At 33.3% G+C, this 26,159-nt stretch overlaps 1 protein-coding gene across 2 annotated transcripts in view; it reads right to left on the reverse strand.

Annotated features, from left to right (window-relative positions):
- BRWD3 (bromodomain and WD repeat domain containing 3) overlaps window positions 1-26,159 on the reverse strand; it is a 114,982-nt gene that overhangs the window by 59,446 nt on the left and 29,377 nt on the right. For both annotated transcript variants that reach the window (XM_057538078.1, XM_057538079.1), the window contains 6 exons: window positions 10,610-10,770; window positions 9,088-9,309; window positions 4,952-5,052; window positions 4,380-4,450; window positions 3,316-3,416; window positions 1,034-1,074 (listed from right to left, as the gene is read on the reverse strand). In XM_057538078.1, the coding sequence (XP_057394061.1) occupies window positions 1,034-1,074; window positions 3,316-3,416; window positions 4,380-4,450; window positions 4,952-5,052; window positions 9,088-9,309; window positions 10,610-10,770 (697 nt within the window). The remainder of the gene's footprint in view (window positions 1-1,033; window positions 1,075-3,315; window positions 3,417-4,379; window positions 4,451-4,951; window positions 5,053-9,087; window positions 9,310-10,609; window positions 10,771-26,159) is intronic.

The following is a 26,159-nucleotide window of genomic DNA, read 5'->3' on the forward strand; positions in this document are numbered from 1 at the left end:
ATTCATCATAGTAATCACCCAGTGTTTGAAAAGTATTTAATAATAAAGCATGGTCACCCACATAAAGTCTTTATAGACAGATAAGGATACAAATTTATGCTAAGTGGTTGAATTTTTAAATCTATTCTAGGTCAATTTGTAGGCCAGGGCAGAAGATTATCACCTTCTGGGGACCAGACATTTGAGAGGGTACATGAATACCTGTATATAATTTCTGAGTTTACAGACATAGGAAATTGTGTATCATATGAGTAGTAGGGACAGTAAGCAATACAGATGCTCAAAGGAAGACAAGACAGCTAATATCTCAAGCAGTCAGGAAAGGCTTCAGGTAGGGTATGAACCTTAAAAGGAAGATAGAACTTAGAGAAGAAAAAGAAACAGGAGGCAGAAGGAAAATAAAAGGAAGGAGAGCAGAAGGGAGAGGGAGGACATAGGCGGTATAGAAAAGGAGTGAAAGGAAGTAGGGTATGATTATTTCTGGTGTGAGGTAAAGTATAAGTGAAAGAATGGATAAGAGAATGTATATGGGATGTAATAATAATGATGACTAAATCAATTGGGCTGGATCTAAGTATTTAAATGGGGAATAGTAGATAAGAAAAGAATGTAGGTCTAAGTCAAGTTGAAGAGAATTCTGAATGCCAGGCTAAAACATCTGAATTATAAACAAAGAGAAAACACTAAAGATTTCTGAACAGGGCAATGTTAATCTGACAGAGATGGACTAGATACATTTAGAAGGGAAAAGAAAACTGAAGGTAATGGGTCAAGTAATGGAATTCTTGACTAAAATGGGTGATAACAGAAATGGAAAAAGGAAAATCACTAATAAAGGAAGAACTGATAGACTATGGCTACTACTTGGATGGGAGCTTAGAAGAGCTGGGGTAAGAATGTCATCAGACAGACAAGGGCTTTCAGCCTAAGTGACTGGACAGAAAAAAAAATGTAGTAGAAGTAGTGTTTTCTGAAGAAATACAGGTAAAATATGTGAAACATCTGTTTATACAGATATGTACTACATAGTTACCTGTCTCCATTGTTACAGAACTGAACAGCAACAACCTTGTCCTAAAACATAAAACAGATTTTTGGTTAGAATTAATTTATTTTTAAAACGAATAAAGTACTCTTCCCGCCATATTCACATATGAAAGTATCATGGAGTAGATATTTTAATGCTATAATTTTCTTTAAAAAAAACCCTCTAATTTTCTTTAAAAAATTAATGAAGGCTGAAACAATACATTAACTAAGGAGGAATACTTATCAGCAGTAATTTGAGATAAACCAGACATAAGCAAACCTGTTTCTAAACCATAATCTCAAGAGACAGATAGTTCTGAATAGGTGATAGTTTATTATATCCCCCATAATAAGACAGCACACTAATCTAAAATGCCAACTTAAAATAATTCATTTAATAGTAGTTGAATTAAATTACTCACTTAACTTTTTTTTTTAATTTTAGAAAACAAATCAATGATTTCCTGTTTCTTACATGGTTTATTTAATTATTTTACAATGAATTCATTTGACCGTCTTTAGGTTCTATAATTTAGATACTGTTGTTTGAACCTTTCTTTACAATGACTAAACTATACTTTTACATATATAATGTACATTGTAGTGATTATATTATAGTAATGTACCTTCAAATGTTGGAAACATTTTCACAAACCACAATTATTGAACTACATTTGAACGTAATTTTTAAATTAATTTTATTTTTTTATTTGAACTTAATTTTTAATAAAAAGCTCAGATACTAAATGTCTTCGTATTTAATTATTTTTTCATTTTAAAAACGTATTAAACCGTCTTCATATGTTCAGACGTATCTGTGATTCACACTGTTCCATGATTTCACTGAGTATTTATCTGACAGATTCGGGATTCTCACTGCCAGTTGCAATAACTGGTTTTAGATGTTCTGGAAGGACATCTTACTTTCAATGACTAACAGCCACCACTGATTTCAACAAGGAATGTTTAAGTTTTCTGACTTTTTCTTAGCTAAGCCCTTGCCAAAAAACCCCTACCAATCAGTTTTTCTTCATCTTTTCCCCCCTCAATTATTTCCCATTCATTTATTATCTCCTCCTCTCTCAGCTCTCAATAAATTTGACTGCACTGTATACACACCTTGCTTGGGTGGTAACTGTAAAGATGCCTCCTTTGTGTGCTCTAGCACAAGTGGATTTTTCCCACTGGATAGTCTCAGATTGAGATCTTTATATATTTCCTAAGTTTTTCTCTTTCACAATTTACATAATATTCCAGGATTTTAGTATCTAGGAATAAGTAACAGCAAGGTGAGAGCTCAGCTAGGTTCAGTAACTTTTCATAAGGAGAATATCCAATTATGTTTATATGGTAAGACAAAAGCAGGAGGCTGTTTCCAAAAGCTCAAGGAAAAGGTTTCTAACAGGGGTCTCTTTTACTACAAATTTCGGGAACATGATTGATTCTGGAACTCACAAAGTATCTTTTTTTAAAAGTCATCTTTCAGGGAAATTATGTGTGTTTTATTGATATGTACTAATACTATTCTAAATAAAGTGTCAATAGTAGTAGGAACAGTAACAGTAAGACTTGTAAAGCTGAGTACTTTCAAATGCTGACTATACAGCTTTGACAATGAGGAACATGAGATATACAGTGAGCTGAAACAGAAATACTCCCATATTCAACAGTAAATAATTACCTGGAGAAGGTAAGGAAATAAACAGAAGGAAGAAGTGAAAGGTACACAGGGATATGAATAAACAGTAGTGGCTCCAAGATTCCTGAAAATGTCACAGGAGAGTGGAAAGAGCTTGGGAGGAAAAATGCCAGGCACCAATGGCTGTCACCCCAGCATAAAATTGTAACTAAGTGGGATTAGATTTCAGGAGTCTGATGGCATTCTGAAAATAATCAAACTAAGATCAATGAGCTAAATTCAGTAAAAAGAATTTCTTTCCTAAGACATACTTTAATGTGTCTTTTAATAAGTGTATAGACTTCGAAGTAACAAACACTCATATAATTAATAAAATAAAGCAAGCTAGAAGAGGATTTTTATAAATTATTACTGTAATATATATTTTTCCCTTCCCATACAGTCAGATAGAAATTGTCTTAAATACTACAGCCATACTAAATCCAGAATTTCACACTGATCTTCATTACTAAAGAGACATCTTACCATATAGGTTTCAGTACCAATCTATATTAAATTAGGGTAGAGATCAGAAAAGAAATAAAACCAATTTTCCACGGGTGTTTAAAAAGAAAGCAACATATTTAAGTTTCTCATTTTGTTCTTACCGTATGTGACTCTAATTCAGCAATTTTCTCAGGGATCTCAGAACCCAAATAATATATTCTAATCACATGGTCAGTGCTACCTGTTGTAATGAACATACCACCTAGAGGATTAAAAAACAAACAAACATTGTACCAAAGAATTTTAAAAACCCTCTGATGGCTTCCTTAGTTATACGTTACCTTGTTAATTAAAAAGCCTTCAAAAAACATAAGGTTATTTTCTAACCATTAACGACATATTAACATTTCTGAGGAAAAGTAAGTAAAATTCAAGAAAAACAAGAGGAATATTTAAAGAACAACTATACCATTCACCCAACAAAAATCCACCAACTATACACTAAATACAGGCCTTTGGATCATAAACATTAAAGGCATTGAGGAATTCATTTCTTCATATTTTATGTAAAAACATAATGTTCCAAAATTATTTATAAAATAACCTATATCTACAATTCTCTGTATAGTGGCTATAGTGGTTGAGTGTGAAAACTCAGCAGCTTTTGGGATGATGAAAAAAATTCTAGAGATGGATGGTGATAATGTATGTAGAACAATGTGAATATACTTAATGCCACAGAACTGTACACTTAAAAAATGTTCTTAAAATGGTAAATTTCATGTTCTATTTTACCACAACAAAAAAGAAAAGGTTAACCAGCACATAATTCTTAGCAGTAGAAAAGCACTGTTTACATACTGTGAACATGTCTTCTACATGGAGCCACTGTAAATGTTTTCTGAAAAGTCAGGGCAGGATTTTAGTGTTGAATTGTGTATGAGTATTGGGTGAAGGCTTTACTTTTTACCAACTAAATTCTGCATTATATAAAAACATATTAATTGTAAATAAGAAAACAACTCAAAATCTATCACATGTTAATTAGTCTACAAAGGTCTGTCTATTATAACATATGGTTCGCATTTTTAGTATGCTTCCATTAATTCTCAAACATATGCATTTTTTCTCCACAAAATTAAAAAATATTTTACAATTGAAAAATCTTTTATAACTGGATTATTCAATATTTTAGATACTCAAAACATTCAATTTTTACACATACCAGAACTGAAAGATGAACAAGATATCTGAACTCCAGGTCTAGATCTCTCAGTAAATTTCACGGGGCGATCTCTAAGAGAAAAGTAAGATGTTTTTATTTTTCATCATGTTCATTTAATGTGCAAGAATTTTAGCACACTGCTAGATAGTGACAGATTTATCATCAATATTATAGAAACCACAAAACTGAAGTAGTAAGTATATTCCCATTATTGAAGTTAAAAATACATTTAAACTTACAAATATACTTTATGCTATCAGTATTATTATGTTAGCTTTACAAACAAATTACCATGTTACTTACTACCATCATGAAGAAAGGTTCAAAGTGTTCTTACCAGAGTAAGAAATGAAACAAATACTCCTTATCAAAACTTTGTGTATAAATTAAATAGTCTCTTCAACATTGGTTTCATAAAAAATTTATTCTAAAATCTCTAACATCAAATTGAAGTAGGTATGGATATGTACATACACACTCATACATATATAAATTTATATACTTACATACATGGACTATCAAGAATCTCTCAAGGTGATAAAGAAAAATTTCTAACCCAATTCTAAACTTACTTAAACTTCATTGTTTTTACATGCCATTGCCAGAAACAGATAGTTCCGTCAGCACCAGTAGAAGTGAGGTATCTGGTTGTGCCTTTAGTTGATGGACAAAACTGGAAAAAAAAAATTTAATTAAAATAGAAACCTTTCATGTTCAAGCTTAATTTCAGTTTCAAGAAATTAGTTATTTAAATTTCCTAGATTAATGAATACCTTATAAAAATTCAAAATATCAAAAAACTAGAAAAGTCATTCATTGAATTTAGGATAAAATATTTTAGCTCTAAAGATAATTATTTTAAAATTATTCAACATCATACTTTAATATTATTATTTTCCTACTTTTAATGGAGGAAAAAAACAAAGTCATTACTAGTTAAACCATTACAAATCTGCTGAATACACGCTTATATAGCAACCATATAAAATTTTTATAGTTCACATGAAAAAGGCATGCATCAGAAGTAAGTCTAAAACAGTGATAAGGAAGTTAATGTCTCAGTATTTGGGTTTTAACATTTTACTTTAAACTCTAATTTCAATGAAGTACGATAGAAATTTCACCATTCTTAAATTTAAATCATTTTCATGTGTTTTAATGGATAACATAAAATAGGTCAAATGTCTGTATGTATCATTGTGGAAAAAAGAGATTAAAAAAATACACTTGAGTTGCCAATTTAAAGTATGACTACTATCTGATGGTCTTTATCATGTAGGATTCTCAGGCTCTAACTCTCAGTATCTTACAGGTCCTCAGAAGAGAATCAGAGAAGGGAAAAGCCACTAGGCTCCTGATACCTGGGACACAGGAAAAGGCTGAAAATCAAACCAGGGTCTCTAGCATGCTCATGAGCTTTAAAAATCCCAAATAGGGAATTCCCTGGCAGTCCAGTGGTTAGGACTCAGAGCTTTCACTGCCATGGCCCAGGTTCAGTTCTTGGTCGGGGAACTAAGATCCTGCAAGCCGCTCAGCATGGCCAAATAAATAAACAAAAATTAAATTAAAAATAAAAAAATAAAAATCCCAAATAAACATAATGAATACCTTCCAATGAGATGAAAATTAAGGATCACTGGATTTGAATAAATTTTAAATTCATCAAAAGAAAATTATCATTATAGATATTAGAAGTCATTTATTTAGTTTTCTTGTTTGGAAGCACAGAACTTCTAAAGACTACAGAGTTTAAATCAAACAAAAAATATCAATTAATATTATCCATTAATAGTTGATGAATAGTAAAGAAATCAGTACTGAGGTAGCATGCTTATATTTTCATTTCTGACAGAGAAGTGTGCAATAGAAAGCTTAATCCACAATCTATAGTAGGGGTCTGCAAATTAAGGCCCACACACCAAATCCAGCTTCCTGCCCGTTTCTGTAAATAAAGTTTTATTGGAACACAGTCACCTTACACTGTCTATGGTTGCTTCTGCATTGCAAAGGCAGAGTTAAGTAGCTGCAACAGAGACCATATGGCCTTCAAAGCCTAATATATTTACTATCTGGCCTGTAAATTTGCTGATCTAGGATCTATAGGAATGAGACAATAAAATATGAAATATAATGATTTTATTAAGTTTGAAGAAACACTAAAACCTTTATTATGCTCATATTTAAAATGTTTCAATCACAAAGGGGAATTCAGTCCATTAATGTACCTTAACTGGATTGTTTTTAAATGAGAAATCATGTTTAAGATTATAAAAACATATATGTGCATTTCTGAATACAAATTAATACACAGTTATTGAAGAAAAGTTAGAAAATATAGAAAAACAGAAAAAAAGCTATTTATAATTCCACTACCCAGAGGCAACCACTATTAACATCATACCATTTTACCTCAATTTTATTAAAAAAGAAAGAAAGAAAGAAACTGAAAGAATAAAAATACACTATGATGTTAACAGAGACAGCCAATTAGCAAAGAATAAAGCATATAGAATGCATGCTAAATGATGATCATTACTATGAACAAAAATGAAAGAGTGCTGTGGGGGTAATGATTTACAATTTTAGAGTGGTTAGTTTGTCAGAGAAGGTCTCCCTGGAAAAGTGACAGACATTTCCATCACTTAGAAAGTAAGGGAACAAACCATGTGACTATCCAAAGAGGACCATTTCAGAGACATGAAACAGCAAGAGCAAAGACAGGAGTGTAGCTAGAGTGGTCTAAAAAAGCAGCTAAAGCAGAATGAGAACAGGAAATGAGTAGTAGGAGATAAGGTCAAAGAGAGCAAGCGGCTGAGTATGTAAGACCTTGTGGGTCATTGTAAAACCTTCAGCTTTAACTCTGAGTTTGGAGGCTATTAAAGGTTCTGAGCACCAGTGACATGATTTAACTTCCTTTTTTTTAAACTTCCATCTTAAAATCACTCATGCAGCTATGCAGAGGCTAGACTGGGACAGGAAAGAGGGATGGGAAGAAGCAGGAAGATCAGTTAGAAGTCTGTTCCAAAATCTAGGTCACAGATGATAGTAATTTGAAATAGGGTAGTAATGATAGAGGTCATGAGAATTTGTTCAGATTCTGGATATATTTTGAGGGTAGAGCCAACATGGTTTGCTAACAAGTTAGATATGGGCTATGAGAAACAAAAAGTCAGGGATGACTACTCTGAGCATTTGGAAGGATGAAATTGTCATTTGTTTAGATGGGGAAAGCTTTGGGAGGAGCAAATCTGAAGAAGGAAGACAGGGGTTCAACTTTGAAGATGTTGAGTTTGAGATGCCTCGTAGACATTCATGTGATGATGCCAAGTAGGTAGTTGACTGTACAAGTATGGAGCTAAAAGATAGGCCCCAAGATGGAAATACAAGTTTGGAGTCATCAGCATACAAGATGAAATTTAAAGCCATGAGAGTTGATGAGATCAGTAAGGGAAAGAATGTTATAGAAAAGAGGTCCATACAAAAACAAACCAAAACAAAAAACAAAAACAAAGAGGTCCATGGATCTCTAGGGCACTTACACACATAAATCAAATGAGACAGAAACTAAATGTTATAGGAAAGAGGTCCATACAAAAACAAAACAAAACAAAAAACAAAAACAAAGAGGTCCATGGATCTCTAGGGCACTTACACACATAAATCAAATGAGACAGAAACTAGCAAATGAAACTATGAAGGAGCCAAACAGTTCCATAAACATTTCCAGTATAAACAAATATTCATATTTTTTTATGTTGTATGAGACTATCTCCAAATTCCAGAAACAGTCTGTCAGACAGGATGGTGGGAACACAAGTAACTAGTAATATCCCAAAACAAAATCCAAAAAATAATTTCAACTAATTAAAACTTTGACATAAAAGTGTTCAAATCTAATATATATTGAATCCAATTCTTGCTAGGGCCTCATAAACAGGTGATATATTATTTAAATAACACAAAAAAAATTGACTGGCATATTTGTTAGTGATTAAAGAACAAAGAAAAGTGAATGGGAGTAATTATCTCATCCGCAAAAGTAATCTCCTTGACCAAAATAAAAGACAGTGTCAGAAGGATTCCTCTGTTTTGCTGTCAACACAAAGAAGAGAACAAAGTTCTTTGGGGAGTATCCAGGACTTTCACTACCAACATCTGGTAAAAACACTATATGGACAAATATTTAAAAACTCAATGTATTGTATGTCAAACATCAAGTTGAAATAAGAAATGACTGAAACTAAGAATAAAAATTTCCCTAATATTAAACTATGCATACACACACACACACACACACACACACACACACTAAATCTGAACTGATAAACATTTTGCATTAAATATTAACACAAAGTATGCCAATATTCAAATTAGAAGCTACTTACATCCTACCTAAAAGGTACCGGTGTTGTTCCTTAAGGCAATTCCAAGTCTCTTCCCTTCTTCACAAATACAAATGAGATAAAGAAGATGTCTTACACTGCATTTGAAAAACCTTTTCAATGACCTTTTTACTTATTTCTAAAGGGAACAGATTTATATGAAAAGGGAACTTTAAAAAATACCTGTCTGCAAGATAGGGACAAAGCCCTTAAGAGATCAATATTTTTCTGTTGCCATTCTTTGTATAATCCACACGATGTAACAAAAAACAAGAGAATTCTCATTCTTATTACATATACTAGAGGTATCTTTTTATTTTTCTTACCTGTATGGAAGTAATAGAAGCTGAATGTCCCTGAAGGACTGCAACTGGTGCACAAGTTCGAAGACACCACACTCTTACAACTTTATCACAGCTGCCTGCGGCAATGAGAGTGTTTTCATAGTTAACAGCCATGTCAGAAATTTCAGCAGAGTGCCCTCGAAGTGTAGCAAGAAGGCGCCCGTCATCTGTTGCCCAAATTTTCACCAAACAGTCATCTGAACCCTATAGCAACACAAAAGGACAGAAGATTTACAATAAAGCAGAAATTCGCTCCCTCCCCACACAAAAAAAGCAAAAACAAAGGAGAATTTTATTAAGTTACTTCTAAGCCTTTACTTTTTAGTCTCTTTTCTTCATATAACATGGAGTGAGTAGAAAATATAAAATATGTCCAAATGATAGCACTGACAAAGCACTGTCCAAACTGATAATGGCATATGTGAATAACTCCTCAAAACTACTACCAATCCTGACAACTCAAAATATTTTTTACTTTTAAGTGATTTGGCATTAACTATCTCTGCCATTATTTCTTTCCTTACACCTGACAGCCTTTTTTTTAAATTGCTTGAATATTTTTTTTCTCTACAAATACTTAAAACTTTAACCTAAAATCTACATGCAAACATGAGACTTTGTTAATAATCTCTGGGGAAAATATTATGTGGAACTTCCTACTGAGAATTTCAAAAGAGCTTTAAATAGTAAAAAGCAATTCTACTGTGGTAGATAAGCTATTTAATAATTATCTGTTTATAAAAAGATGAAAATCATCATCCTCATCTTCATCAACACCCATATATTTAGGTGATGCATTTTGGAGTCATGAAAACATCAATGGAAGAGTCTGTAATGAACTCCAAGAAGTCGAACTTCTCAAAATACAAACCACTTCCTTTGTTGTAGCCTAGGAATTTAAAAAGAAAATTATGCCATTACCTACACTTCTACATTAACTTAGTACTGAAACAATAAGACTAAGCCTTTACTTGGAAATATTAGTGTGCTATAATTTTGTACTCAAAAGCACACAATATGATCTGGTTAATAAAAATCCAATTTTAAAAATAATTAGTATTAAATTCAAAGAGAGATATATATAATAACTGTAATCTTCATTACTAAACATGTAGTTCAACTATTCAACTATAAGGATGATGTAATCATTAACTAAGCAGAACTGGCACCAATGGAAAATGCATTTTAATAAATGTTTGCTAAAATGGAATGAAACCAATTGAGTAGATAAACTTCTTTCACATAAATTAACCACCTCTAGAATATAAGGCCTTCTGAAGATTTAATTTTTTTAAATTAGATTTCCCAAATGATAGAGGTCATTATAGTTCATCCATTTACTTATATAGAAAGAGAAAAGATTTTCAATTTCCACTCATCTTTTCTTGCATGCATGCGTCTAAAAAGGAAGAACTGCTTACAAAGCATAATTCAATGCCATGAAGCCTAGCTTCCATTGTTGTAAATCTCTAATATGCTATAGTATCATTAATTTTAAACTCACTGTAAAAATTCTTCTCCCACTTCGGTCAAATGCTACACAGTAGACAGATGACAAGTGTCCCAGAATTCTCTTATGCATCTTAATGTGCTGGTAAGCAGATGAAGGGAAAATATGGCTGAAGCGACTACATCCGGTTAATTGCCTGGCAGAGGTGATATTCACTGAAAAACAGAAAACACGGGATTCACTTCTTAAAACCTAAAAGTGAAAACTACATTTAACATGAAGTTAAATCATCAGTATTATGATGAAACAAAACAGGGTACACACACCACGGCAATTCTACACTGTGAGAAGTCTAAATTCCATCACACATTTCACGATTTTATGAACTCAAGTTCACTATCACAAAGCACTAAGAATACTCTTCTTTCAAATCCCAGAAGTCTGATTTTCTGTTTACCTTACTATGGTTTCCCAAGTACAATCCCCTTTTGCCTTTCTTGGTATACTTCAGACAAAGACACTGTAACTTTAAATATATATAGGTAAATCTTACCATAATATGAAAGAATTTTAGAATAAAAACGGTATTTGGTTAAGTATAATACATCTTAAAATGTATATAGGAAATTTTATGAACTCCTGTCCTACCTCCTCACACCCATCCACCCTGTAAACAGCTGCGCCTAAAAATTCAAGAGTAATACAAGAGATGTATACAGTAAAAAGAGGAAGGAAGCTATAACACCACATAGGTTTTCAGTAACAAACAATCCTTTCTAGACTTGTCTATAGGTTCTCCCCCTTTTTGGTTTCAGAAACTATTGACTCTCCCTCTAATCAATGAACTTCTGAGAATTCATCTCTTATAAGGTCATCTTAGATCCTGTCTCCTTTTTTTTTTGTTTGTTTTGTGTTCTGATTTTCTTAAAAAGCAGCCAGAATAAAGCATAAATCTGCAAAATTCTCCTCCAAATACCACCTGGATTCTACTCACTTCCCTAAAATGAAGATCTTGTTCCCTATGTAAGGATATACAAGCACCTACTTGCTCTGTGACATTCCACCAGTCTTCCCTTATACACTGAAAGTATTCAGTATCCCACATATTATATTTTAATCAAAACATAGAAGCCTTAAAGGTTAAGTGACCTTGAGGCAAGGCAAAATTTTACCATACTTCATAATAATATAGTATAAATAATAATAGCTTTATGTTGAAACAAGGCAAAATTAAGGCAAGAATTGGGTTGTAGCTAGATTAGTACAATTAGAAGCATGCCACAATCAAAAATAAGAAACCTTTCAACATCTCAATCTTAAGAGCAATGAAGTCTTTTTCAGGCAATGGTCAATCTACTGGCCACCTTAAACTGACAAAATGACAAAAATTGAATGATGAATAGCAAAATCCAACTTTGAATGCAAATCATAAGAACACATTAGAAATCTGAGTATTTATGTCGAGATGCTGAATAAATAATGGTGGAAAATCCATAAGCATCAGTACTAGGTACGAGGTTTCCTTTTTGGCAGTTGCTTCCCATGCCAACCTCTAGAAATGGCCACAACTCTAAGATGGGAAGAGCAGGCACCGTAACTTTCGTACTTTAGCAATCTTCCCTCTCCAGTCAAACATTTCTTACTGCTCTGAGTTCCTTTAAACAATCAACCATTACTTCTGCTTTGCTTTTTTACATTCATATTCTGTAAATAAATAGAGGAAAAGGTGTGTTACTTTTAAGGAAGGATTTCTCAACCTTGGAACTATTGGCCTTTGGAACTTTGGGACTGAGGATTCTTTGTTGTGGGGGGCTGTCTGTCTACTGTAGAATGTTTAGCAGCATACCTGGCCTCTACCCACCAGATGCTATTAACACCCCACCAACAACAACTTGTGACAAGCAAAAATATCTCCAGACATTGCCAAACATCTCCTGGGGAAAAAACTGCCCCTGGTTGAAAACCAATTTGAAGTTTAAAAACAAAAAACACCATCAACATGAAGAAAAAAATCAGAAAAGCAGAGATAGAGAAAGAATCAGAATTACAGAATATATGATGGACTATTCTGTAAAAATTAATAATTAAAATATGAAAACTCCATCAATGTGGAACAATTTAGGAACTACAAAGCAAAAAATATAAAATATGAACTTGTAAGTAGGCGATGATTTAAATTATACAAAAAACGCATACATATATGTATAAAGACTAGAAAGAAAAAGAAAAATGAAACCAACTGCTTTGTGATAAAAGTATAGATTTTTTTAAGTTTCACTTAACACTCTTCTAATAATACATTTTTATCTTAAACACAAGTTTTCTATTAGGTTCTCTAGTCCATTAACAGCTATTCAAAAAATTCCTATATAAGGTATATCACATATTCGACAGCAGGATCATCAAATATTCCTTCTTTCCTATCTCAGCGATTTTTGTTTATTCATATAGCACCTGAGATGATAATATTTATACATTTTTCTCAGTCATTTGGTAATGTCAACAGGCCTTAGGCTCTATATACAATAAGGAGTTCTGTCAACACTCTTTTGCATGTATTCTCCATTTAGCCACTATTTTTCAGCACTGATGCTTTTTGCTTTTCTTACATCTCTAAAGAATCCTTTATCAAGAACATTTTCTGAAATTTGTAATGGCTGATAACTGACTATAAAAATACAATTAAAAAGAGTTCACTTTTGACCAATCCTTGAGTATTTTACTAGAAAGTAGATCTCATTCTTCTAGCATAAATATTATATAGCTCCTTCGGGGGAGAGGGATGCTTAGAGTCCTTATTCCTTTCCTCAAAAGTAGTAATAAAATAAAGGGACACACACACACAATTATCACTGTGTTGTATTTAAATATCTCTATCAAGATTACTATGAAAAACTATATGCCAATAAAGTGGACAACGTAGAAGAAATTGACAAATTCCTAGAAATGTACAATCTCCTAAAACTAAACCAGGAAGAAATAGAAAATATGAATAGACCATTGGTAACCAATCTAGTGGTTACCAGTGGGGAAAGGAAAGGGGGAAGGGGCAAGTTAGGGATAGGGGATTAAGAGGTACAAACTACAATGTATAAAATAAATAAGCTACAAGTATATATTGTACAGCAAAGAGAAACATAGCCAATATTTTATAATAACTATAAATGGAGTATAATCTATAAAAATGTTTGAATCAGTTATATACCTGAAACTAATATTGTAAATCAACTATACCTCAATTAAAAAATAAATAAATAAAAATAAAACAGTCAAAAATAAAATAAGGGACTTCCCTGGTGGCGCAGTGGTTAAGAATTCACCTGCCAATGCAGGGGACATGGGTTTGATCCCTGGTCAGGGAAGATCCCACATGCCACGGAGCAACTAAGCCCGTGCACCACAACTACTGAGCCTGTGCTCTAGAGCCTGCAAGCCACAACTACTGAGCCCATGCACCACAATGAAGAGTAGCCCCTGCTCGCCACAACTAGAGAAAGCCTGCACGCAGCAACAAAGACCCAACACAGCAAATAAATAAATAAATAAAATAAAATATATATCGTTTTTTAAAAAAATTAAAAAAATAAATATCTATCAAATGTACTATTTGAATGCATTGTTTCTTCTTCTATTATAAGCAGAATGCAAGATTAGAGATGAGCCATTTAAACTTTTACCCTAACAAAGTAGAATGAAGTATTAATGAGAAACAACTACAAATAAATAAAAAAAGAAAAATCCCACAATCCTATGCCAATATATCCACTATTCATTATTGCATTCTCAATATTAAGCCTTCTAAAATCTACTGTATTTCAAAGGTATGTAATAAGTTTTAGTATATATAATTAATTACCTTGATTACTTATTTAAGCATTTCAAAAACACTATAAAGAGTAAACGTTATCTCAGCTTCAATTTACTAAGGAATGTAGCTCTCAAAGTTACAAAAGTGAAATGACAATACAACCCTCAAAACACTGGTTAGAACGGGGCAATCAATCAACATAATTTTAGTCAGAACAAAATGCCTGCTTCTCCATCCACTGTTGTTAAGGATTTGGCAACCTTGAAAAATAGTACACCTTAATTATGACACCTTTCTATCTGGGGAGCTGATATGGTTATAGTCAGGTTCGAACAATCAACTACAGAGCATTTTCTCTTGAGTACTGATGTGAACATGCCAACCTTGTCTTGAAATACATTAAGAACTTTTGAGAAAAACATCTTTGATGTCACAATAATTTCTTTGTATTTAGCAATGCTGACAAATTCAATTAGTAGATAAATTAGTCAAATATACATACATATAAAATGTATTTAAATACAAAATATTACATTCAGAATCCACTATGTCTCCTAAGTTTTTTCTTTAAATCTTTGTAGGATAAGCTTCCAAACTGTTCTCTAAAAAATGATATATGAACTAACCCAACAAGAGACCAAAATGCTTAAAGATTCAAGTAATAACAAGATAAGACTTATTCAGTGTATTTTATAAACTTTTTAAGTCACAGAGATTAATAAACAGCTACAAATGGAATAATTGCTTTCTCTCTTTAAAAGGTATTTGTTGACAACCTACTATGAGCTAAAGCACTGTGACAAATACTAGAATACAACTTATAAACGAGTCAAACAAGATTCCCATCCTTATGGAATTTACATTATTCCACTGGGCAAAAGCTTTCATCATTTACTCAATTGCAGGAATGAATAAGATACTTTAATGAAGTGATCTGCAGAAATATATATCTCTCAAAATGTGTTTTTCTAATAAGTTCTGCAAGTGATGCTGATACTGTGCCAAATTTGTGAACTACCAATTCTAGTCCAACTTCCCTCCCCACAAAATTATCCTTTCTATAATGTATCTGGTAGATAGCCATTCAGCCTCTGCCTATACACTTCTAGTAAAGAGAAGATTATTTCTCAAAAATGAATGATTTATATGTTGAGCTGCTCTAATTTTGCAGAGACTCTACCTTTAACTGAGTTCAATTTCTTTCCCTGCAAGTTCCAGAGAATCATACAGGTTTAGCCCTTGAGAGCTACACTTAAAAAAAAAGTCAAATCCCTTTGTTATATGGTAACCCATGAAATATTTAAATCATTTGTGCCTTAAGTCTTCTCTCAACATGTGAAGTCCCCTCTATATTACTCACAGCCATAATTTACAAACACCTTTCTTTCCTATCATTCCCTATAAAAAAAAAAAACATTCTTTCACCATAAACGCTACTGTGGTTGCTTTTTTCTGGTAAGTCTCTAGTTCATCAATGTCTGAGCCTCTTAAAACAATACGAGGACTTCCCTGATGGTCCAGTGGTTAAGATTTCGCAACGTACAATGCAGGGGGTACGGGTTCAATCCCTGGTCAGGGAACTAAGATCCCACGTGCCGCATGGTACGGCCAAAAAAAACAAAAAACAAAAAAACAAAAAAAACAACTGAGCAAAATATCCCCAGTGGTCTGATCAGCACAGAGTACAGGGGATTATTTCCAGCTATGCCTCTATAAATGCAATTTAAGATTGCAAAGACTACACTAGTTTTCTAAAACGGCTGCCTTACACTATCTAATAGTCAGATTAAAGTTAGTTTGACATTCTTTTCTAGTAAATGTATTTAAGGTCCTAGTGATCACCTCCTTCTTTTCTAAAAGTACACAAACCACTTATTAAATAAGCCTGTCTAAAATTTTCTTGGGGTTAAAGCTAAGTTCACCAATCAATAATTTAAAGATCTGTTCTTTGTTCCCTTATTGTATACTTGTCCATTGGTCATTTCCATTTCTCTTGTCTACTCTGATTTCACAAAGAATACCTGCCAGTGAAAACTAGTTCAGTATACTGTGACTTAATTCATTTGGGACTCTTAAAGCAGCTAGGTACTCATGCATCTTGGGTTTTCTTCTCTTTTAACCATGCTAGCTCTATCCTTTACAGTTTAGAGATCTTCCTCTTTGATAGAGAAGACTAAAGCAAAATATAATTATCCCCAGCACTTACATTTTAGTTATAAATTTATTCCATCTATTCCTTTTTAATAAATCTATAGGTTCCTTCCCCATATGCTAATTAGAACTTTAAAGGTGTTTGGGGGGTATTCTTATATGGATTGAACCATATGAAATTGTTGATATTCAACCATTTTCTACAAATAGAAGTAGTAATTTTAAATAGCTCAACATAATAACTAAATTGGAGTGGGGAGGAATAAAAGGACATTCATTATTAGTTTGATATAGATATCCTGCTTTTTTACCTCTCCATTAGGAAAGCATCATCCATACTGTACAGTCTGTAATATAATCCAATATAAATTTCTCACTCAGTCTCTACACACTGTTTTTCATAGCACAGCCACATTTTGGCCTATGGATTTGTAAATACATTTAACATGCACTGCTACTCCTTACCTTCCTATTAGATATGTTTGTTTAGGACCAAGTATCGCCACTCATCACATTTTAAGAACTAATACCATTACAAGTTTTGAATGTCTTTATGTTAAATTTTCTAGTTCACTTTGTTGCGTTATATCTAATATTTGTAAATATTCTACCTAACCTGTATGTTTTCTATCATGAATTACTGGTCACTTCCTCCTTTATGGATCTTTTCCCTATGTTATACCTGCTATACTTCATCATATCACTTTTTTTCTTATGGGTAATTTTACTAGTGCCAGTAACAAATGGTAAAATTAACTTATTTTGGCTTAATTTCCTGTGCTTTTGCCACATCAGTTAGAAGTGGTAATGAACAGTAAAAGGGAGAGAATACAAGGTCACAGTTATCCCACAAGAAGACTCAAATTTTATGAAGAACATATTAAAGAATTACTTAAAACTGAATAAAATGCACATAAAGATTCTCCTGAAATCTATTTTTTCTATTAATATTTTAAATGCTATTTAATTACCTTTAGAAATTAATAATACTGAATGGTCTTTGAAAAAAGGAATAGAATAATATCATAATTTGAAGTATATAATATTCTAGTGTATGTTGGATATTAATGCACCATTTTATGTAATCAAATTCTATTTGTTTCAAAATTACAATATGGAACACTGTGTCCCAAATTAATAAGGTTAGAATCAGACTGACTTTTTTCATCTAGTCTTCAATAACAGCTTTGCCTTCCTCACTTTTTGGCATCCTGAATTATAAGGATGTGCTTCTTTTCTTACGTTACTCTTTTTTTCACTGTCCTCTCCATTAGTTATCCATCCCACCATTTTATAGGAAAAAAAGTAAAATCTACCAATAACCTATAAAATTCTAGTGTTAGAAAAAAGTGTGTGTATTTTAGAACATTTGTTGAGTGTGGCACAAGATATACTATTTAATCTCTTGACTTCAAAGGTTAGCACTAGACCCTCAAATATTGAAGGGTGATTTAAAAAAAAACTTAAAAAAATTAGAAGAATCAATAACAAGGACACTTAACAACAGTACATCCAAATTGAGGACTTATTACAGGGTTGTTGTACCAAAAAAACTGTATTAGTACATCAGCTTATTCCTACAATAGTTCAAGACCACACAGTTTGTTCTCCTAAATTCAGTCAATCACATCAACACACTTAGGTCAGTAAGCAAAAAGAAATAGAAGGATCATTGCAAGTGCATAAATTCTGTGAAAAAATACCTCAAAGCACATTTCCTTCTATTATCTTCATACATGAAAGATAGAACATTATTAGACCAAAAAATGATTAGGAAGCCTATGCTAAAACATACTGAAACAATTATATAACAGGTAGAGGACAAAAACTGTAAAGTAGTAAATAAGTTTAAAATTAGGGAAAGTTGTAATAAAGTATAAAATATTTGTTATTTTATACTAAATTTAAGGTTTTATATTTTATATACTTAATAAAGAAAATGTTGAATTAAAATGAGTATTTCTTATAGAATTTCATACTCCACATGATTTCTTGCTAAGACACAGCTATCAATAGCAGAATCCAAATTTAAAGTGCATTAGGGGAATGATGTCAGCATCATGACAGTTTAGTTTTTCTTTTTTTCTCTCCCCTCTGATGAACAACTAATTGGGCAATAATAGCTGAGAACATCCCAATCATGGGAAAGGACTTGGACATACAAGTACATGAAGCTAATAGAAAACCTTATTACCGCAATGCAAAAAGACATTCTGTAAGACACATTAAAATGAAAATTTCAGAAATCAATGATAAAGAATATTAAAGCCAGCAACAGTAAAAGAGAAAGTAACCTACAAAGGAAACCCCATTAGCCTATCAGCAAATTTTTCAGCAGAAATTCTATAGGCCAGGAGAGTGTGGACTGACATATTCCAATTATTGAAAGACAAAAATTGCCAGCCAAGAATACTTTATCTGGCAAAGTTATCCTTCAAAAGTGAAGGAGAAATAAAGGTTTTCTCAGCCAAACGAAAGCTGAGGGAGTTCAGCACCACTAGACTTGCTTTGTAAAGAAACACTAAAAGGAGTTCTCCAACTGAAATGAAAGAACTAAAAAGCGAGATGATGACATATGAAACACTCTGGTAAAGGAGAAAAATGGACAGAATTAGAAAACTGTAATTCCATATTAGAATGGTATGTTAACCACTTAACTTTAGATACAGGTTAAATGGAAAGACTATTAAAAATAACTATAACCACTATAATTTGATAATGAATACACAGCATAAAAAGAGGTAAATAGTGAAATTGAAAATAGAAAAGTGGAGGAGAAGGACTCCCCTGGTGGTCCAGTGGTTAAGACTCTGTGCTTCCATTGCAGGGGGCATGGGTTCAATCCCTGGTTGGGGAACTAAGATTCCACATGCTGCATGGCACGGCCAAAAAAAAAAAAAAAAAAAAGAAAGAAAGAAAGAAAAGTGGAGGAGAAAAGGGGTGGAAATCTTTAAAGGTGAATGAAGATAAGTTGCTATCAGAATAAAATGGACTGTTTTTTTCTTATCTATAAGATGTTTTATGTAAGCCTCATGGTAACCACAAAGCAAAAATCTGGAATAGATGCATTAAACTAAAAATAGGAGAGACAGAGCATTCCACCATGGAAAACCAACAATTTACAAGGCAGGCAGAAACAATGGGAAAAAGAAACAATGGAGACATAAAACAACCACAAGGCAAACAATAAAATGGCAGTTGTAAGGCCTTACATATCAATAATCACTCTAAATGTAAATGGTTGAATTCACCAATCAAATGGCATAGAGTGGTTGGATGGGTAAAAAAACAAGACCCAACTACATGCCATTTACAGGAAACTTGGTTCAGCTCTAAAGACATATAGGCTCAAATTAAAGGGATGGAAGAAGATACTACTGGCAAGTGGAAACCAAAAGAAAGTGGGGATAGCCATATTTATCAGGCAAAGTAAGACCTTCAAGGCAAAAATGATAACAAAGACAAAGAATGTCATTATATAATGATAAAAGGAGTCATTACATCAAGAAGGTATAACAATTGTAAATATATGTGCAGCCAAAATAAGAGCACCTAAATATATTAAGCAAATACTAACAGGTCTGAAGGGAGAAACAGACAACAAAACAACAATACTAGAGGACTTTAATACCCCTCTGTCAGCAATGGATAGATCACCCAGACAGAAAATCAATAAGGAATGGTTGGAATTGAACATACTTTAGATCAAATAGACTTAACAGATATATAGAACATTCCATCCAATGGCAGCAGAATAAACAATCTTCTCAAGTGAACATGAAACGTTTTCCTAAATAGATCATATGATAGGACACAAAACAAGTCTTAGCAAATTTAAGACTGAAATCATTCCAACTATCTTTTCTGACCATAATCGTATGAAACTACAAATCAACAACAAGAGGAAACCTGGAAAGTCTACAAATATGTGGAAACTAGCCAACACACTTCTGAAAAGCCAATGGTAAAACATAAAATCAAAAAGGACACAAAAAAACTATCTGAAACAAATGAAAATGGAAACACAACATATCAAATCCTATGAGATGCTGCAAAAGCAGTTCTGAGAGGAAAGTTTATAGTGATAAATTCATGTATTAAAAAAATTAGAAAGACTGGAAATAAACAACATCACTTCAAGAAACTAGAGAGAAGAACAAAGTAAGCCCCAAGTTAACAGAAGGAAGGAAATAATAGATATCAGAGTGAAAATAAATGAAATAGAGACCAGAAAAACAATAGAAAGGTTCAACAAAATTAGGAGCTGGTTCTTCAAAAAGATAAACAAAATTGACAACTTTAGCTAGGCTAAGAAAAAAAAAAGTGAAGACTCAAAACAATATTAGAAATGAGAGACATTACAACTGATACTGCAGAAATACACAGGTTCATAAGAAACTACTATGAACTATTATATGCCAACAAATAGATAACCTAGAAGAAATGGATAAATTCCTAGAAACACATAAACTACAAACACTGATGCAGGAAAAAATAGAAAATCTGAACAGATCAATAACAAGTAAAGAGACTAAATCAGTAATCAAACACCTCCCAACACAGAAAACCCCAGGACAGGTGGTTTCACAGGGAAATTCCACCAAAAATTTCAAGAAGAATTAATGACAGTCCTTCTCAAATTCTTTCAAACTGTAGAGGAGGGAACACTTCCAAACTTATTCTATGAGGCCAGCATTACTCTGATAACAAAGGCAGATAAGAGCACCACAGGAAAAGAAAACTACAGATCAATATCCTTGATGAACACAGATGCAAAAAATTCTCAACAAAATATTAGCAAACGGAACTCAAGAACACATTCAAAGAATCATAGAAAATGACCAGGGCTTCCCTGGTAGCACAGTGGTTAAGAATCCACCTGCCAAGGAAGGGGACATGGGTTTGAGCCCTGGTCCGGGAAGATCCCACATGCTGCGGAGCAGCTAAGCCTGTGCGCCACAACTACTGAGCCTACGCTCTAGAGCCTGTGAGCCACAGCTACTGAGCCCGCATGCCACAACTACTGAAGCCTGAGTGCCTAGAGCCTGTGCTCCAAAACAAGAGAAGCCACTGCAATGAGAAGCCCATGCAGGGCAACAAAGAGTAGCCCCCACTCCCCACAACTAAAGAAAGGAAAGCCCGCATGCAGTAACAAAGACCCAACACAGCCAAAAATAAAACAAATTAATTAATTAATTAAAAAAAGAAAATGACCAAGTGGAATTTATCCCTAGGATGCAAGGATGGTTGAACATATGCAAATCAATAAATATAGTATATAACATTAATAGAATGAAGCATAGAAATCACATAATCATTTCAATAGATGAAGAAGAAGCATTTGACAAAATACAACATCCTTTCATGATAAAAACTTTCAACATATTGGGTATAGAAAGAGCATACCAACATAATAAAGGCCATATGCAACAAACTCATAGCTAACATTATATTCAATGGTGAAAAATCGAAAGCTTTTCCTCTAAGACCAGGAACAAGACAAGGATGCCCACTCTCACCACTCTCATTCAGTTTAGTACTAAAAGTCCTAGATAGAGCAGTTAGGTAAGACAAAGAAATACAAGACATCCAAATCGAGAAGGAAGAAGCATAATTGTTGTTATTAGCAGATGATATGATTTTATATATAGAAAATCCCAAAGACTCAAGTAAAATATGTTATAAGGAATCAACACATTCAGTAAAGTTGCAGGATATAAAATCAACATAAAGATATGAGTTGCATTTCTATACACTAATAATAAAACATCTGAAAACAAAACTATCCCATTCACAATAGCATCAAAAACAATAAAATACCTAGGAGTTAATTTAACCAAGGAAGTAAAAGATCTGTACAAAAATAAATAAATAAATAACTACAAGACTTTGTTGAAAGAAATTGAAGATACAAATGGAAAGAAATCCCATGTTCATGGATGCAAAGATTGTTAAAATGTCCATGCCACCCATATCTATCTGTAGATTCAACACAATACCTATCAAAATTCCAATGGCATAATATAAGATAAAATTCAAAATTCAGAAAAAGCAATTCCAATGGCATAATTCAAATAAATAGGAAAAGCAATCCTAAAATTTGTTTGGAACCACAAAAAAACCCAGAATAGCCAAAGCAATCCTGAGAAAGAACAAAGCCAGATATACCACACTTTCTGATTTCAAACTAGACTACAAAGCTATAGTAATTAAAGCAGTATGGTATTGGTATAAACACAGACCCACAGACCAATGGAACATATTGAGAGTCCAGAAATAACCCTCCATATATGGTCAACTAATATTCAAAAACAGAGTCAAGGGAACCAAGAACACTCAATGGGGAAAGGATAGTCTCTTCAACAAATGGTGCTGAGAAAACTAGATAAACACAGGCAAAAAAAATGAAATTGGACCCCTATCTTACACCACTCACAAAAATTAACTCAAAATGTACCAGAGATCTGATACCATAAAACTTCTAAAAGAAAATGTAGGGAAGAAGCTCCTTGACATTGGTCATAGCAATGATTATTCACATATGACACCAGAAGCATAAACAACAAAAGCAAAAATCAACAAGTGGGACATCAAAATTAAAAGCTCCTGCTCAGCAAAAGAATCAAAATGATGAAAAGACAACCTACAGAATGGGAGAAAATTTTTGCAAACCATATATCTGATAAGGGGTTAATATCCAACAAATATAAAGAACTCATAAAACTCAATAACAAAAAATCTGATTAAAAAGTGGGCAGAGGAACTAAACAGACATTTCTCCAAAGAAGACATCCAAATGCCCACCAGATAAATGAAAAGATACTCAACATCACTAATTGTCAGGGAAATGCAAAGCAAAGCCACAACGAGATATCACCTCACATCTTTTAGAATGGCTATCATCAAGAAGACAAGAGATAACACACACTGGCAAGGATGAGGAGAAAAGGGAACTGTTGGTGGGAATGTAAGTTGGTTCAGCCACTATGGAAAACAATATGGAGGTTCCTCAATAAATTAAAAATAGACCTACCAGGGAATTCCCTGGCAGTCCAGTGGTTAGGACTCCACGCTTCCACTGCAGGAGTCACGGGTTCAATCCCTGGTTGGGGAACTAAGATCCCACATGCTACATGGCAAAGCCAAAAAAAAAAAAAGAAAAGAAAAAAAAAACTACCATATTACCCAGAAATTCCACTTTTCACTATATACCCAAACGAAATGAAAACAAAATATTGAAGAGATTCACTCTCACTTTTATTCTGGTATTATTCACAATAGCCATGATATGAAAACAACCTACGTACCCGTAAGAGATGAATGGATAAAGCAGTTGTGGTATATATATACAATGGAATATTATTCAGCCATGATAAAGAAGGGCATCTTGCCATTTCTGACAACATGTATGGACCTTGAAGACTTTATGTTAAGTGTGATAAGTCAGACAGAGAAAGACAAGTACTATATAAAGACAGTAAGATGGTGGTTATCAGGGGCTGGGGATTAGGGGAATAGGACAGATGGTTAAGGGTACAAACTTAGTAAATAGTAAATAAGTCTTTGGGATCTAATGCACAGTATAGTGAATATAGACAACAATACTGTTGTATAATTATCAAACTTGCTGAGATTAGAACTTAATTATTCCAATCACTAAAATGAAATGATGATTATGTAACGTGATAGAGGTGCTAACTATCATTACAATGTCAATCATATTAAAATATGTAAATGTATCAATATGTTGTACACCCTTAAATTTACACAATGTTATATGTGTAACAAATATATTTCAATTTAAAAATGTGCATGAAAAACGCCCATTTTTGTAAAAAGCATAGGCTCAAATAAGCATTTGATTCAAACACAGGAAGAGACATTTGCCCACAGGTATGATTAGAAATTTAATATTTGTAATAATTTTCTGTCTTATGAAATTTTTCATTGAGATTTACATTTAAAATGTAACTGAGCTTTGTACTCTTTAATTCTAGACACAGGAAATGCAGGAGACTGGGAAAACAGCTGCCTTTGGCAATAAGAAAATGCAAACCTGCCGTCTATGACAACATGGATGAACCTGGTGGACATTATGCTAAGTGAAATAAGCCAGACGGAGAAGGACAAATACTACACGATTTCACTCATATGTAGAATCTTTCTTAAAAAGTTGAATTCATAGTAACAATAAGTAGAATGGTAGTTGCCAGAGGCTGGGGGGAGACGGAGGAGGAGATACTGTTTAAGGAGTACAAACATTCGGTTTTAAGATAAGAAAATTCTCGGGGGCTTCCCTGGTGGTGCAGTGGTTGAGAATGTGCTTGCCAATGCAGGGGATACGGGTTCGAGCCCTGGTCTGGGAAGATCCCACATGCCGCAGAGCAACTAGGCCTGTGAGCCACAACTACTGAGCCTGCGCGTCTGGAGCCTGTGCTCCACAACAAGAGAGGCTGCGACAGTGAGAGGACCGCACACCGCGATGAAGAGTGGCCCCCGCTCGCCACAACTAGAGAAAGCCCTCGCACAGAAACGAAGACCCAACACAGCCAAAAATAAATAAATAAATAAATAAATTAATTAATTAATTAATTAAAAAAAAATAATGTTAAAAAAAGATAAAATTCTGGAGATCTAATATACAGCTTAGTGACTACAGTTAATAAGAATCTACTGTATACTTGAAATTTGGTAAGAAAGTAAATCTTAAGAGTTCTCATAACACACACAAAAATGGTAACATGATAGGTAACTGACAGGTTTATTTTTTATTGTGGTAATCATTTCACATGGTAGACATATATCAAAACACCAAGTTGTATAACTTAAATGTATACAATATGTATTTGTCAAAAATAAATAAATAGAAAGGAAAAATGCAAGCCAACACTAGTGAAGATTCTGAGAGGCTAATCACCATTTCTGAGGCCCTAGAAAGTAATCTACACACAACCATGATTTACCTTTCTCTCTTTGAACTAGTGTATGTTATAGAATTGTGCTAGAGCTTGAAGGGACTTTAAAGATTAATTTTTACTCTAATCACTCATTTTACATATAAATAAACTATGATCCAGGTTGGTGAAGCAAATTTTCCAGTCATACAGGTGATAATTAACAGAGAAGGAGGGTGCTTGAACTTATGTCCAATGTTCTTTTTTCTTATACCACAGCTACCTCTCAGTTAGTGCTTTATGTTTAAACATATCAGCAATGTTTACCCCCCACCAAATAAAGGATACTGATGGGTCAAAGCAGTGAACTCACCCCCTTGTTTTTCTGGGTACCAAGTCACTATTTAATATAAATGAGGACATGTGTTTGACAGAAAAGGAGAGCAGGGCAAAGGATATATACAGTAGTAATCCTGTGGGAAAATCAAAGAGCCAGGCAAGTAGCTCAACAGGTGTTGGCAGAATGGGTTCTACCAATTCCCCCTATTTTGGCAGAATGATGGAGTAAACAGGCAACATAGTATTGAGAAAAGAACAAGAGGCCTAGCTTCTTCCTTATCTATAAACTCTATAAAACAGGCATAATACCACCTATCTAAGTGACATGAATTTTGTAGAACATCTAGCACAGTAGGCTTAGTTTCTGTGAAACTTAGTTCCTATTCTTCTTCCCTTTCCTTTCCTCTCTAGA

The sequence above is a fragment of the Balaenoptera acutorostrata genome, chromosome X (genome assembly GCF_949987535.1).
Source record: "Balaenoptera acutorostrata chromosome X, mBalAcu1.1, whole genome shotgun sequence".
Lineage (NCBI taxonomy): Eukaryota > Metazoa > Chordata > Mammalia > Artiodactyla > Balaenopteridae > Balaenoptera > Balaenoptera acutorostrata.